At 48.1% G+C, this 11,311-nt stretch overlaps 2 protein-coding genes across 7 annotated transcripts in view; one reads left to right on the plus strand and one right to left on the minus strand.

The window, feature by feature from the left end:
- Positions 1–5,836, plus strand: part of CENPO (centromere protein O) — a 75,287-nt gene extending 69,451 nt beyond the window's left edge. For all 4 annotated transcript variants that reach the window (XM_077152289.1, XM_077152288.1, XM_077152290.1 and 1 more), the window contains one exon: positions 4,570–5,836. The gene's annotated coding sequence lies outside the window, so the exon portion shown is untranslated. The remainder of the gene's footprint in view (positions 1–4,569) is intronic.
- Positions 204–11,311, minus strand: part of ADCY3 (adenylate cyclase 3) — a 110,246-nt gene continuing 99,138 nt past the window's right edge. Inside the window, exons 11-21 of one of the 3 annotated variants that reach the window (XM_077152283.1) lie at positions 9,512–9,599; positions 8,592–8,708; positions 6,927–7,189; positions 6,589–6,654; positions 5,637–5,718; positions 4,715–4,873; positions 4,042–4,188; positions 3,377–3,496; positions 2,646–2,769; positions 1,822–1,946; positions 204–1,205 (exon numbers count right to left, since the gene is read on the minus strand). In XM_077152283.1, the coding sequence (XP_077008398.1) occupies positions 1,023–1,205; positions 1,822–1,946; positions 2,646–2,769; positions 3,377–3,496; positions 4,042–4,188; positions 4,715–4,873; positions 5,637–5,718; positions 6,589–6,654; positions 6,927–7,189; positions 8,592–8,708; positions 9,512–9,599 (1,474 nt within the window). In that variant the 3' untranslated portion in view covers positions 204–1,022. Of the gene's footprint in view, positions 1,206–1,821; positions 1,947–2,645; positions 2,770–3,376; positions 3,497–4,041; positions 4,189–4,714; positions 4,874–5,636; positions 5,719–6,588; positions 6,658–6,926; positions 7,190–8,591; positions 8,709–9,511; positions 9,600–11,311 lie in introns of those variants that run through there. The other 2 variants (XM_077152282.1, XM_077152284.1) reach the window with 2 other exon arrangements.

The following is an 11,311-nucleotide window of genomic DNA, read 5'->3' on the forward strand; positions in this document are numbered from 1 at the left end:
GCCACTTCTGTGACCCAATGGTCACACAGTAACCTGGGAAGCTCATAGGGTTCGGTCAAGCCAGCTTGGATCACTATTGAGAAGAGTGTCCTAGTTCAAGCGCTTGCCTTCAAGGCATGTGGGAGGGACAGACAGCACAAGCTAGCAAAGCACTTAGAACCTTCCAGACAAGAGGTAGTAACAGAATTTTCCCAATGATCACATTCAAGTTGAACAAAGCTTTTAATAAAACAGTCTTGTTCTTTTTCAATACCTGTAAATTGTCTTTTAAAGCAGTAGCAAAGGCGACTGTAGCAAGAGCTCAGAAGGCAAGGCAATATTGGAAGGTGTTTTTTAACAGAAGGTTAAAAATATAAATGTAGAAGATCTGTTTATATATTTTTCTTTCAGAAATAAATTCTCCCACCCCCCACCCAACCAGGTAAAAGGAAATATTGCACTTTCTGCTCTCATGACTAAGGTGACAGGGGTTCCAGAAGAACCTTTCAAGATTATCAGGACTAGGCCAGTTAACCTAACTCAGACCCTGTGGAGACATCAGATAACCAGATGGAGCTCTTTTCTAAATGAAAAGCACTGTTTGCAAGGTCCAGCAGGGAGCAGAGCCTCTACCAGCATAGCCACCCTTCCCTCCTCTCCTCATAAGTAGGGCTTCCTCACCTCTGTTTCCAGCCCAAAGGCAAAGAAAGGCAGCTTTGCTCCACCTCATGCATTCCTGCTCACAGTGGCCATGGCCTCTTGAGGTGAGAAAGTGCTGGGTTGGAATGAGGGCTCTGGAAGGACTGTTTGAGGACTAAGGACTCCTACTCTCTGGGAGAAGCTGCAGGCACACTGATGATCAGTAGGGCCACCCTTGGAGCTCACGTAATATCCACGGACAAATGAAGGCTTGAGGAGATTTTTAAACCTGAAGTCTGTGTGTGCACTTCAACAGTATGGGAATGCTGGGACTTGTCTGTTCTTTCCCAAATCTTTTTTCTGATTCCCCTTCCTATTTGGACTCTTGTGGGGCTAGAGGCCCTTCAGGAGTTGTCCACCACCTGGTGGGGCAGTGTGACAGAGGAGCCATTAGGGAAGACTGCGGGCCTGTCCCGCCCCTTCAAGAAAAAAGTCAGCAGCTCCCCTTTCCCTTTCACAAAGATAGGACCCCGCCTCACAAAGCGGAAGCCATACTCGCGAAGAATGACTTGCGTTTCTTCCACCACCTATAGAGGGAAAACAGAGTAGAAAGTTTGGGGTTACAGAGTGAGCCTAGACTGAGGATGAGAGGAGGGGCTTAGGGGATGGGCCTGTGAGTGGCCCTGATCCATGGGTCAAGCCCCTTCCACCCCACCCACCGAAGGGCATGGGACAGAGCAGCTGGTCACGGGGCAGTGTGCCCAGAGCCCTCCCTCATGCTCTTAGTTCTTTCTCTCCTAGGATAGCCAGAGGTTGCCTCCGTGGCTGCATTCTCATCTGGGAACTCTTTCTCCCTGCTCTTCTATCCCCTTGCCCATCCAAATCCTAGAGCTTTTCTGCCAAATCCAGCTGAAACAGATGCAAGATTGGTGGAGGTAGGGTGCCACTGGAGGCACAAAGTGTTCAGACCAAGAAGCAGGATACTCCCATCCAGAATTTGTAGTTGGGTTGTAGGTTATTTTCTCCCTTCTACTGAGGCTAGCTATAGAGGCCTCTCTTCTACCCATCCCCTGTCATAGCATGGCTAATAGTATTCTAGAGCAATAGAATAAGGAGGGCAGCTTCTGTGGCAAACCACATGCTGTCCCAATTTTATTCCCATTTTCTGAATGTGAGTAAGCTCAGCTGCCTTGCTGGATGTACCTGAATGTTGCCCATGACCCCTGTAGACTCCATCCTGCTGGCTACGTTGACCGTATTGCCCCAGATGTCATAGTGGGGTTTTCGGGCTCCAATGACCCCGGCCAGAACCCCTCCTTTGTTCATGCCTGAGGAAAGAGGTAGAAAGTTCAGCACAGCTACACGCCAAACCTTGTCCTTTCCATTCTGCTAACTCCCCTTTTACGAGATTCACTATCTGACCCGACCATCAACTTCTTATAGAGTACACCATATTCCTCCTCAACTCTTCTCTCCAAACTGAACTCTAAGCTCCCAGAGCGCAGAAATCATGGTTCCTCTTTATCCGATCCTCACCATGTGTTTGACAAATATCAGACACCCCCAGTTAGTTTCTCTAATACATGCCTCATTCTCTTAGTCCTCTGCACCCTTGCCCAGTGGAGTGAGGTCCCTTGTTATCCCTGCCCTTGAGGTTTGCAGTAGGAGGTGACATGAACTTCTGACTGGCTTTCGAAGGGCAGACTGGACTGAGTCAAGCAAAGCCGTCAGCATGCAAAGAACCCCCTTAGGAAGGGAGGCAAGAAACTGTGACTCCCCAGCCAGGCTGAGGAGGAAAGCAGGGCTAGCATCATAAACAGTAAGGGCAGAGCGGGCCATCACTTCAGCAATTGGAATTTCTGTTTGATCATCTAGAAAAGAGACTGTGCTTGAGGTCCTTCATGTCCCTTCCAGCTCTAAGAGCCTGTGAGTCCTTCCAGCCTGATTGCCCCAGCTCCTTCCAAGTCTTAAGCTCTTCCTGCTTGTCTGCCCGAAATCCAAGGGGCCAGCCAGCCTGGAGCCCTTACCTATTCGCAGCATGAAGTTGTTGAAGGACTGATTGTTGATGTTTGTAAGCGTGTCCTTCATGGCTAGTGCAAAGTCAGCCAGGTCGGCCAGGTGCTGCCAGCGCTCCTTATCTGACTTCTCTTCCTGGGCCAGAGAGCAGACGGCAGGCATTAGCAGAGGCCCAGGCCCACCTCCTTCCTGCCCTTAACATCAGCCTGAAGGTAAAGGTGGTTTCCCAGATTACTGTCCTCTGCGTCTTCCCACAAAGCAGCCGGCAACCTCTCAGTTCACCTGGGTGCTGCCTGTAGGTCTAGTACAAGGCTGGGCAGTGGGCATAGGGTTTATCCAGCTCGGTGGCTCACTGTCTGCCATATATATGACCATGGGCCAGGTCCCCTCACCACTTCATCCATACATCTGTGTACTGGTCCCTGTTTTGATTCCTGAACTAGATTATAAGCAAGATGTGGAGTGGCTTCTTCAACCTCATCCATCAGATAGGATGACAGCAGCGCAGCCTCAGACAGTTGTAAAAATTAAAACAGGAAGATTAGTGGGGAAGGAGGGTGATCTGTTCTCTGCTTACTTTTCTCTTTATACTTGTATCTCTTGGTGGTATGTGTCAGTGACCCCTCCACACAGCAGTACTTAACCTGTTCTGTAACTTCTCCACATGCTAGGAGGGGGCTGCCTCTGTGTGCCTTGTGGGACAGGGCCCAAGCTCCTCTCTTGAGCCACTGAGGGCAGTTACCTTGTTGGAGCCAGTAAAGCCATTGGTGTTGACATCTGGGGTGACTCCTGAGGCTGCCATATAGGTGCTGCCAATGGTTTTGATCTTGGTGATGACACGGAATTTAGGATTGTCCAGCAGCTGAGAACAAGGTAACGGAAGAGAGAATTGTCAGAACAGTTACAGGAGATGAGTGAGGCAACTAAACGATAAATTTGCCAAAGACCCCACAAAACACCCAAGAGATGCTTTTTTGTAAAAACTTTATTCTGTCACTTCTCTGCCATTTGATCCTGGGCAAATTTCTTAATTGTCTGAGCCTTAGTTAACATAATCTTAACATTAGAATAAAATCACCAATCTCCTCGAGTGGTCGAGCATGTACATAAAAGCATATTACCTGGTATATGGTTTGTCCGATGAATAGTTACTGAATCTGAACTTCACAGGAATCAGAGGGTCCAGTCCTTACCCTTTCAACTTGTGGGTGATTTCCCAGGCCTCACCCCCTCAGACCTCAGGATTTCCGGGTGGTGGCAAAAGTCCCTACATTACCGGGAGGGGCTTGTCTGCAAAAATGTAGCCTGTTTATTCTCTCACTGCTCTGACTTCTGTGACCCATCCTGGGATGTAATCAGTGACAGGGGAGTTTTACAGCAGGAGGTGGGGGCAGGATGGGAACTCACAGAATCAAAATCGGAGATGATCTCGTTGAGGAAGCGCAGACACTCAATGCCACCATTGTTAATGCTCTCCTCTGTGTAGAAGTCAGCAAAGTTGGGCAGGGAGGCAAACATGACTCCGATTTCATCATAGGACTGGCTGTATAGCTCCTGGAAAGGGCAGGGTAACAGTGCCGAAAGAACATTTGACAGGCCAGTGTGCGAGAGAACTGAGCCCATCTTCCACACACATGGTGCACACGCTCGGCATCTTGAACACACCTCTCCCAGATCATCCCAGCTCTGAATACTTAGAAAATAGCCTCTCTCGTTCCTCCACAGCCCCAGTTGTGAGGAAGAGGAGGGTACGGTGGCTGGGAAGGGATGCATTAGACCATTCTGTTTAAGAAGATCACCTGACAGCTGGGCTTTGGCCAAGGTGCAGGTATTCTGAAATAGCCTCACAGAGAAGTGTGGCCACCGGACATAAAATGTCTCTGACAGTGCCCTTGAGAAACAGGTCCCTGAAATTCTCTTCTGTTCCTATTGCAGTTGCTGGTTGGATTCAGCCCTACACCAGACCCTAATGCCATGTTGTGAGAAGGCCTGGGCCAGAGGCCTACCGCCCTGGCAGAAAGAGCAGTGAGGCCAGGCAGCCTCCCAGCTCCACGCTGCAGCAGGAGGCCACAACTCTCACCTCGTCTCTCTTCTTGGAACCCAGGAAATGGCGTGCCACGTGCTCAGGCAACATGTTGGTGACCAAGGCCTCGTTCCAGCGTCGCATTTCGTAGACACGTTCCTTCTGGTCATGAACCTCAATCTTCCACATGAACAAGGTCCGTGCCAGCTTTTCCACCTGTGGACACAGACTCAGGCAAGGTGTGTGCTCTAAGCTAGCCATTTGATAGAAAGAAGAAAAACAGGACTTTGAATGGCAGGCTCCTACTTAAAAAACACTGGGAGTTTTGCTAAATGGCAAGGGAAGATAGATCCATAAAAGGATTCACTAAATTTTAAAGGCAGACATCCTAAGCTCTGTGGTTACAGTAGAGATCCAGGAGACCTGCTGTAGATGTTGGGCCTCCTGGGACCTAATTTTAGCTAAAGCTCTGACCTGTGGATGGTGGTGTAGTAGTGGAGGTTCCCCAGCCCAGAGTGAAATCCCCATTTCCAGGCACTATTTTATTCAAGAGATGACTTGGAAAGGCTGTGCTTCCCCTGGCGTACCACTGGGTGGCGTTTGAGCTAACATGGAGCAGTAAGTCCTCTCTACAGCTCCTCTCATTCTCCTTCCCCTTCTCTGGCTACACGGTCACTGCCAGTGGCCTGCAGAGCAAGCGTGAATGTAGGGTTCTGAGGCTTTGTGCCAGCACTTCACCCACTCTCCTCCCCCTTCAGCGTCCTGGAGAAAGAAGGAAGAGCTCAGGGTTTTCCTTGCATTGATGAGAAGGAAACCAGAATGCTGAGAGGGCAGTGGCTTGACCAGGGTCACATGCCACATTGGGTAAAGGTAGCAAGCATTCCTTAGGAGCTTGGGTTTTAAACCCTGGGACTGTTTTTCCAGGAGGCCCTGCTAGGTTGTGAGCAAAAAATGAAAGGGGGAGTGTGCAGGCACTCACGTGGCGGGAGAAGTAGTAAAAGCTCAGCATCATGATGAACATCATCGCTGTCATCGAGTACTTGGAAGGCACCAGGGGCAACCTACAAGGCAGAGTAATCCAGCTAGAAGCACCCATGTTTCCCCCTTGGAGGGGACTTTTCCCTCTAATTGTATAGTGTTCCACTGTGAATAAATCACATTATATATCCATTTACAGTTGATGAGACGTCATGTGGTTTTTTTTTTCCCCAATTAGTTTTAGGTGTTTGGGTGTCTGAACAGTATGCCATGAACATTTTTTATACATACATCCTGAGGCATATGTATAAACATGAAATTTCTGGTTCATAGGTTGTACTAATTTATATTCCCACCATGAGTTGGGGACAAGTTAGGAAGCTAACAGTTTTGCCAAACTGGTAGGTGTGTGGTGGCATTTAACTGTGGTTTTAATTTGCATTTCCTTGATATATAATAAGCTTCAATGCATTTTAATGTGTTATTGGCCATTTAGAGATCTCGTGTGAAGAGCCTATTCAGGGCAATTATCCACCTTCTATTAGGCGATCTTTTTAATTTTTTAACTTAACTTGAAGGTCTCATCAAATTTTTGAGGTAAAATGTTGGAGAACTTCTAGCCCTATATCTCCCTTAAAAGATGAAGCTGAGATTCAGGAAAACTGACCTGCCTGTGGTCCCAATAGAGAACTAGATTGGGGCAGGGTAAGAATCCTGGTCTTCTAATTCTGCAGGTAGTAGTCTTTCTTCTACATTGTTCTGCCACCTGTCTGTCCTGCCAGCCAGTTAGATGTCGCTGTCATCCATTTAACCATTCCTTCTCTCATTGCCTCAGTCCAGCCTCTTTATCCCATCCACCCAATCAGACTGAGTAGGCCAGGATGTCCAGATCCAAACTAAAATCATCTTACAGAAACACACAATGCAGATAAGATGGGAAAGGAGTAACTCACCTGTTGGTGCCGTTGAGCCCAGGGGTGGAAAACACCTGCATCTTCTCTAAGGCTCCCCCAAGAAAGCTGCTGGACAGATCATCACCCACTCAGGCCCCTTCTGAGAGGCTGATGCCCAGCCTCTCAGACCCAGGGACATCCTATATCTTCCACTGCTCCAGAATGAAAGATCACAGCCAACCCACGGCCTGTCTGTGAGAAGCCAAGAACCCTGATTCCCATGCAAGGTCTTGCTTAGCCCTGGAGGCATAAAGCCACCTCAGTGCAGTCCCATGACGTGGACATGGAGATTTGGGGGAAGGAGACAGTATGGATCCACAGTCAGGCCTTTGGCTTACTCATGTTCCAGAAAGCGCTTGTGGTCATAGTTGTCAAAGATGGGGCTCCAGGCATAGAGGTTGACGACGGCCACAGCCCCTGTGACGAGCAGCATGAGCGTGAGCTTCACCATGTGGCTGACCTGCACCAGCATGATGGTGGCAATGAGGGACAGCACAGCAACGTAGTTGTAATACTTGGGGTTCTCCACACAGCCGTCCACAGTCTCCTGCGTCTCTGTAGTCCTGTTGTTGGGGCCCTTGTAGTACTGGAGACAGCTGAGCTGGGGGCCGGGATTGTTGGGAGGTGAACATGGGCACAAGAGAAGGGAAGACACTGGTCAGAGGAGGCAACACAGTGGCGTGTGTCCTGTTGGCTGATTTTCCTTCAGAGAGAAGGGAAAATTCCCTAGGGAATACTCAGCCAAAAATTAGTAATTCCTACTAAGAGCTTTTACCGTCATCTCATTTGGTTTTCACACAAATTCTCTGAATAGTCTTGCCCGGATGTACAAAAACTCAGAAGGCTGAACTGGCCCCAAGTAGCACCACTGGCAGGTGATAAAGCCAGAACCTGGAGTCAAGTCTTTAGGCCTCAAATCCAGTATGGTCTGCCTCACATCAGAGTGGAGGGGCCGTGGGAGCCAGAAAACCTCCACTCTTGGCTTCCCTGCGATAGCCACTGGGCTCTGCTCAAACACTTCTGTTTTGGGGAAGCTCACTATCTCCTCTGTTCGCCAATTCCACTGCTGAGGAGACACAATCAATACAAAGCACATCCTACTTGTTTGATTCCATTTACCCACTGGACCTACTCTTGGGGCTTAGTAAATGGTGACTTTGAACTGATAGATCTGGGCTTCCCATCCCTGTCCCTTGTCCCTAAGAAAGCATCTGGTGCCTTCTCCTAAGCCTCCTAGCTTCTCCATGAATCGAGGAGAGAAAACAGGAAAGCAGAACAGAAAGTGTTTTTGTCTATCCCCAGCTATCTGGGCTCTGAAGCTCCTGTCCCCACTGACCCACCTCTGCGAAGACCTGGGCTTGTTCAAATGGGTGAGAACTAAACAGAGGCAGGATCTTTTAGTGGGACAGGAACACTTTCATGGTCCTGAAAGATACCTGGCTTAGTCACACTGTAAGGGATATTTAATATACTCAGCATGCTCACAACAGTTGTCTCCCTTGAGCAAGGAGGTATGGGGAAAGAAGACTCAGGATAGGGAATCAGAACCACTTCAGGTGGCTCTGTCACTTATTGGCTATATGACCTAGAGGAAGTGAATTTTCTGAGCCTTGGTTTCTTCATAGGAAATCATGGATAATAATACTGACCTCTTAGGAGTGTCATACAGACTAAATGAGTTAATATATATAAAGTAATTAGCAAAGGTTATATGGGGCTCCTGGATTCTGGGAGGGGAAGGAACCATAGGGAAACAAATCAGTCTCAGAAGTTTCCTGGACAAAAGAAAAGATCCCCTCCATTTGGCCAGAATGATCTATCTGTTCAGGAACCTCATTGTCACTCCAAACCTGTTTCTAATGGTGGAGGAAGAGGGTGACAAACCACTCAACAAACTGCTTGTGCTGGTCAAGATGGAAGCCCTTCTCCATGGAGAGAATGTTGTGGGGTGGGCAGGTGTTCCTTCAACGAGGACAGCAGGATCTCGGACAGCAGGAGCTCACCATGTCCACGACGTTTGCCATCACCAGAATGAAGATGGCTAACATGGCCCAGGTGTTCCTGGCCCAGCGGGTCCGATCGATCCAAGTGGAGAAAGCCACAAGCTTCTTAGGAAAGGCCTAAAAAGGAACAGAACGTCAAGAGCCATGAGACTTTGACAGCCCTTTCTCCTGTGGATGTGGCTGTTAGCAATTCTGGTCATTCCCATACTCTAGTCCCCGGAACCTAAAAAGCAGTGCCCTGCTTGTAACAGGAAACTGATGAACTTGGACAGAGCTGGGATGAGAGCATGGGAGGCCCTGGTGCTCTGTCTCAGCCCTTCTTAAGATGGCTGTGAAATACAGCGCCACCTTGCCAGAGAAAAACAGTGACCACCCCAAGAGGCTGGGCAGCACCTTCTAGCAGTGGCCCGCCCAGGTTCCAGGAAGTGAGGCCAGGTTAGGAAATAATTTTCAGGGCCAGCCATACCATGGTTGCTGTCTCTGCTAGCTACCCCTGCCCTTCTTGGGCCATTATACCAAAATCCTCTGAGTTACCTGCAAGCTACCCACCAGATAAATTTTAGGTTCCTAAAACACCACTTTTTCCGTATCATTCTGATCACAATCTCTGCATGGCACACTGGTGCCGGTAAAAGAAAATCTTAAACGCTTTAGTCTGGCTTGCAAGGTCCTTCACCGCCTGGGCCAACTGACCTTCTAGCTGGGCTTCCACTTATCTAGACTGTGGCTTACCATGCATGTGCAAATGCCAAAGCCCAGCTCCGCATGGGCACTCGTTTAATAATGAGTGAATATGGAATGAGTGAAAGAAAGCATAAGTGCTGGAAGCATCCTAACAGAAGCACACTTCCATCAACACCCAATTTCAGATATACCACTCACCCCAGCAGGCTTTCAGCCAAAAAGAAAAGCACTCTTACCCGAGGAAAGATGGCAGCCAGTGAGCAGATTGTCAAGATCAGGAGCAGAATCTCCCCCACCACAAAGGTCATATAGTTTGTCATTAGCCTGTAACAGAGAGGAGACAATTGGGGAGGGGATTAGAGGGAGTGGTGAGATGGATGAGGGGCTAGGAGAGGAAAGGAAAGGGGACAGAAGGGAAAGCCCTCCACACAAGACATCAATCTGTACCCAGAAAGTTCCATGTGATGATGGAATTGTTCCTTCTTGCTGTGCAGAATGAGATAAGAGATTGCAACTGAACCACAGCTGGGACTGTGTCCCCCTCTCCAGCCATGCCTGTGACTGGGACATCTCCCAGACAGGAGAATATTCCTAGATGCCCTGGACAGAGCCCAATAAAAATGTGGCAAGTAACTCTTAGGAAGCTGCATTCTGCCATGTAGCTAGGATGAAAGAAGAGAGAATAGAAAAGGGCATCTCCCTTACTGCTGAGGCCATTCAGTTACCCGCTGATGACTGCACAGAGCTGGTAGCTGGCAAGGTCCTACCATGTCCATTTTGTTTCATAAACTCTGAGAAACTTGCTGTCTGTCTCCAAATTCTCCCCAAGCTCAATCCCAATTCCATTTGATTTTCACTTCAACCCCTCCCACTAAAAGAGCTCTTGCCAAGAGCACCAAAAACCTCAGTGTGGCTAAACCCAGTGTATGATTCTCGGTCACTTGGGCCCTCCCTGAAACATTCAGTCTCCTGCTGGTTCTTTCCTTTCTCCCCTTCTGGGGCTGAGTCCTCAAACCACTTCTCTTTTCAGTCTTCACTCTCCCTTGATGACCTCAAATCCATTGGCTTTCAATACAACCTTGCGTGCTGATGCCTGCCAAGTTTATATCTCCTACCCCATCCAGAACTCCAGATTAATTTCCAACTGCCCCCTTGACAACTCCACATGGTGTCTGTCCTGCAGGCACCTCAAACTCAAAATGTCACAAATCAAGCTCTCCTCATCTTTGCCTCCCCAAATCTTGTTCTCCTTCCTTTTCACCTTGATTAATGGCAACCCCCTCCTTCCACTTGCTCAGGTCACAAACCTGGAAGACGTCCCTGACTCCATTCCTTCATACCCCACAACCAATCTGTCATATATTCAATTCCCTAAGTCAGTCGGGAAAGCAAATCAGTAAAATTCAGGAGCAAACCCCTTATCACCATCTTCTCGGCCTTCAGCCTGACCCAAGGCACCATCATTGCCTGTCTTGGTCACTGCAATGGCCTCTTGACTGGTTCATGACTTCCCACTCTTGTGCACTAAAATCTAATGTCAGCACAATAAGTGACCCTTCTGAGATACATGTCCTAACAGGTAGGATTACTGAAGCTCTTGTAGTGGTTTCCCTTTTTTATTCTTTTGAATATTTTTATTATCTTTAGTCACCATACAGTCCATCCAAAGTATACAATCTATAGCTCACAATACATAGTCATGTATTCATCACCATGATCACTTTTAGAACATTTCCATCATCCAGAAAAAGAAATAAAAAAGGAAAAACTCATACATCCTATACCCCTTACCCCTCCTTTACATTGGGAATCCACCCAATATTTTTTTTATCCCTTATCCCTCCACTATTATTTACTTATTTTTTTGTCCCAAATTTTACTCATCTTCATCTGTCCATACCCTGGATAAAAGGAACATCAGACACAACATTTTCCCAATTACACAGTCACACTGTAAAAACTGTATCATTATACAGTCGTCTTCAAGAATCAAGGCTAGGGTGGGCAACGGTGGCTCAAGTGGCAGAGTTCTCACC

The sequence above is a fragment of the Tamandua tetradactyla genome, chromosome 3 (assembly GCF_023851605.1).
Source record: "Tamandua tetradactyla isolate mTamTet1 chromosome 3, mTamTet1.pri, whole genome shotgun sequence".
NCBI classification, from domain to species: Eukaryota; Metazoa; Chordata; class Mammalia; order Pilosa; family Myrmecophagidae; genus Tamandua; species Tamandua tetradactyla.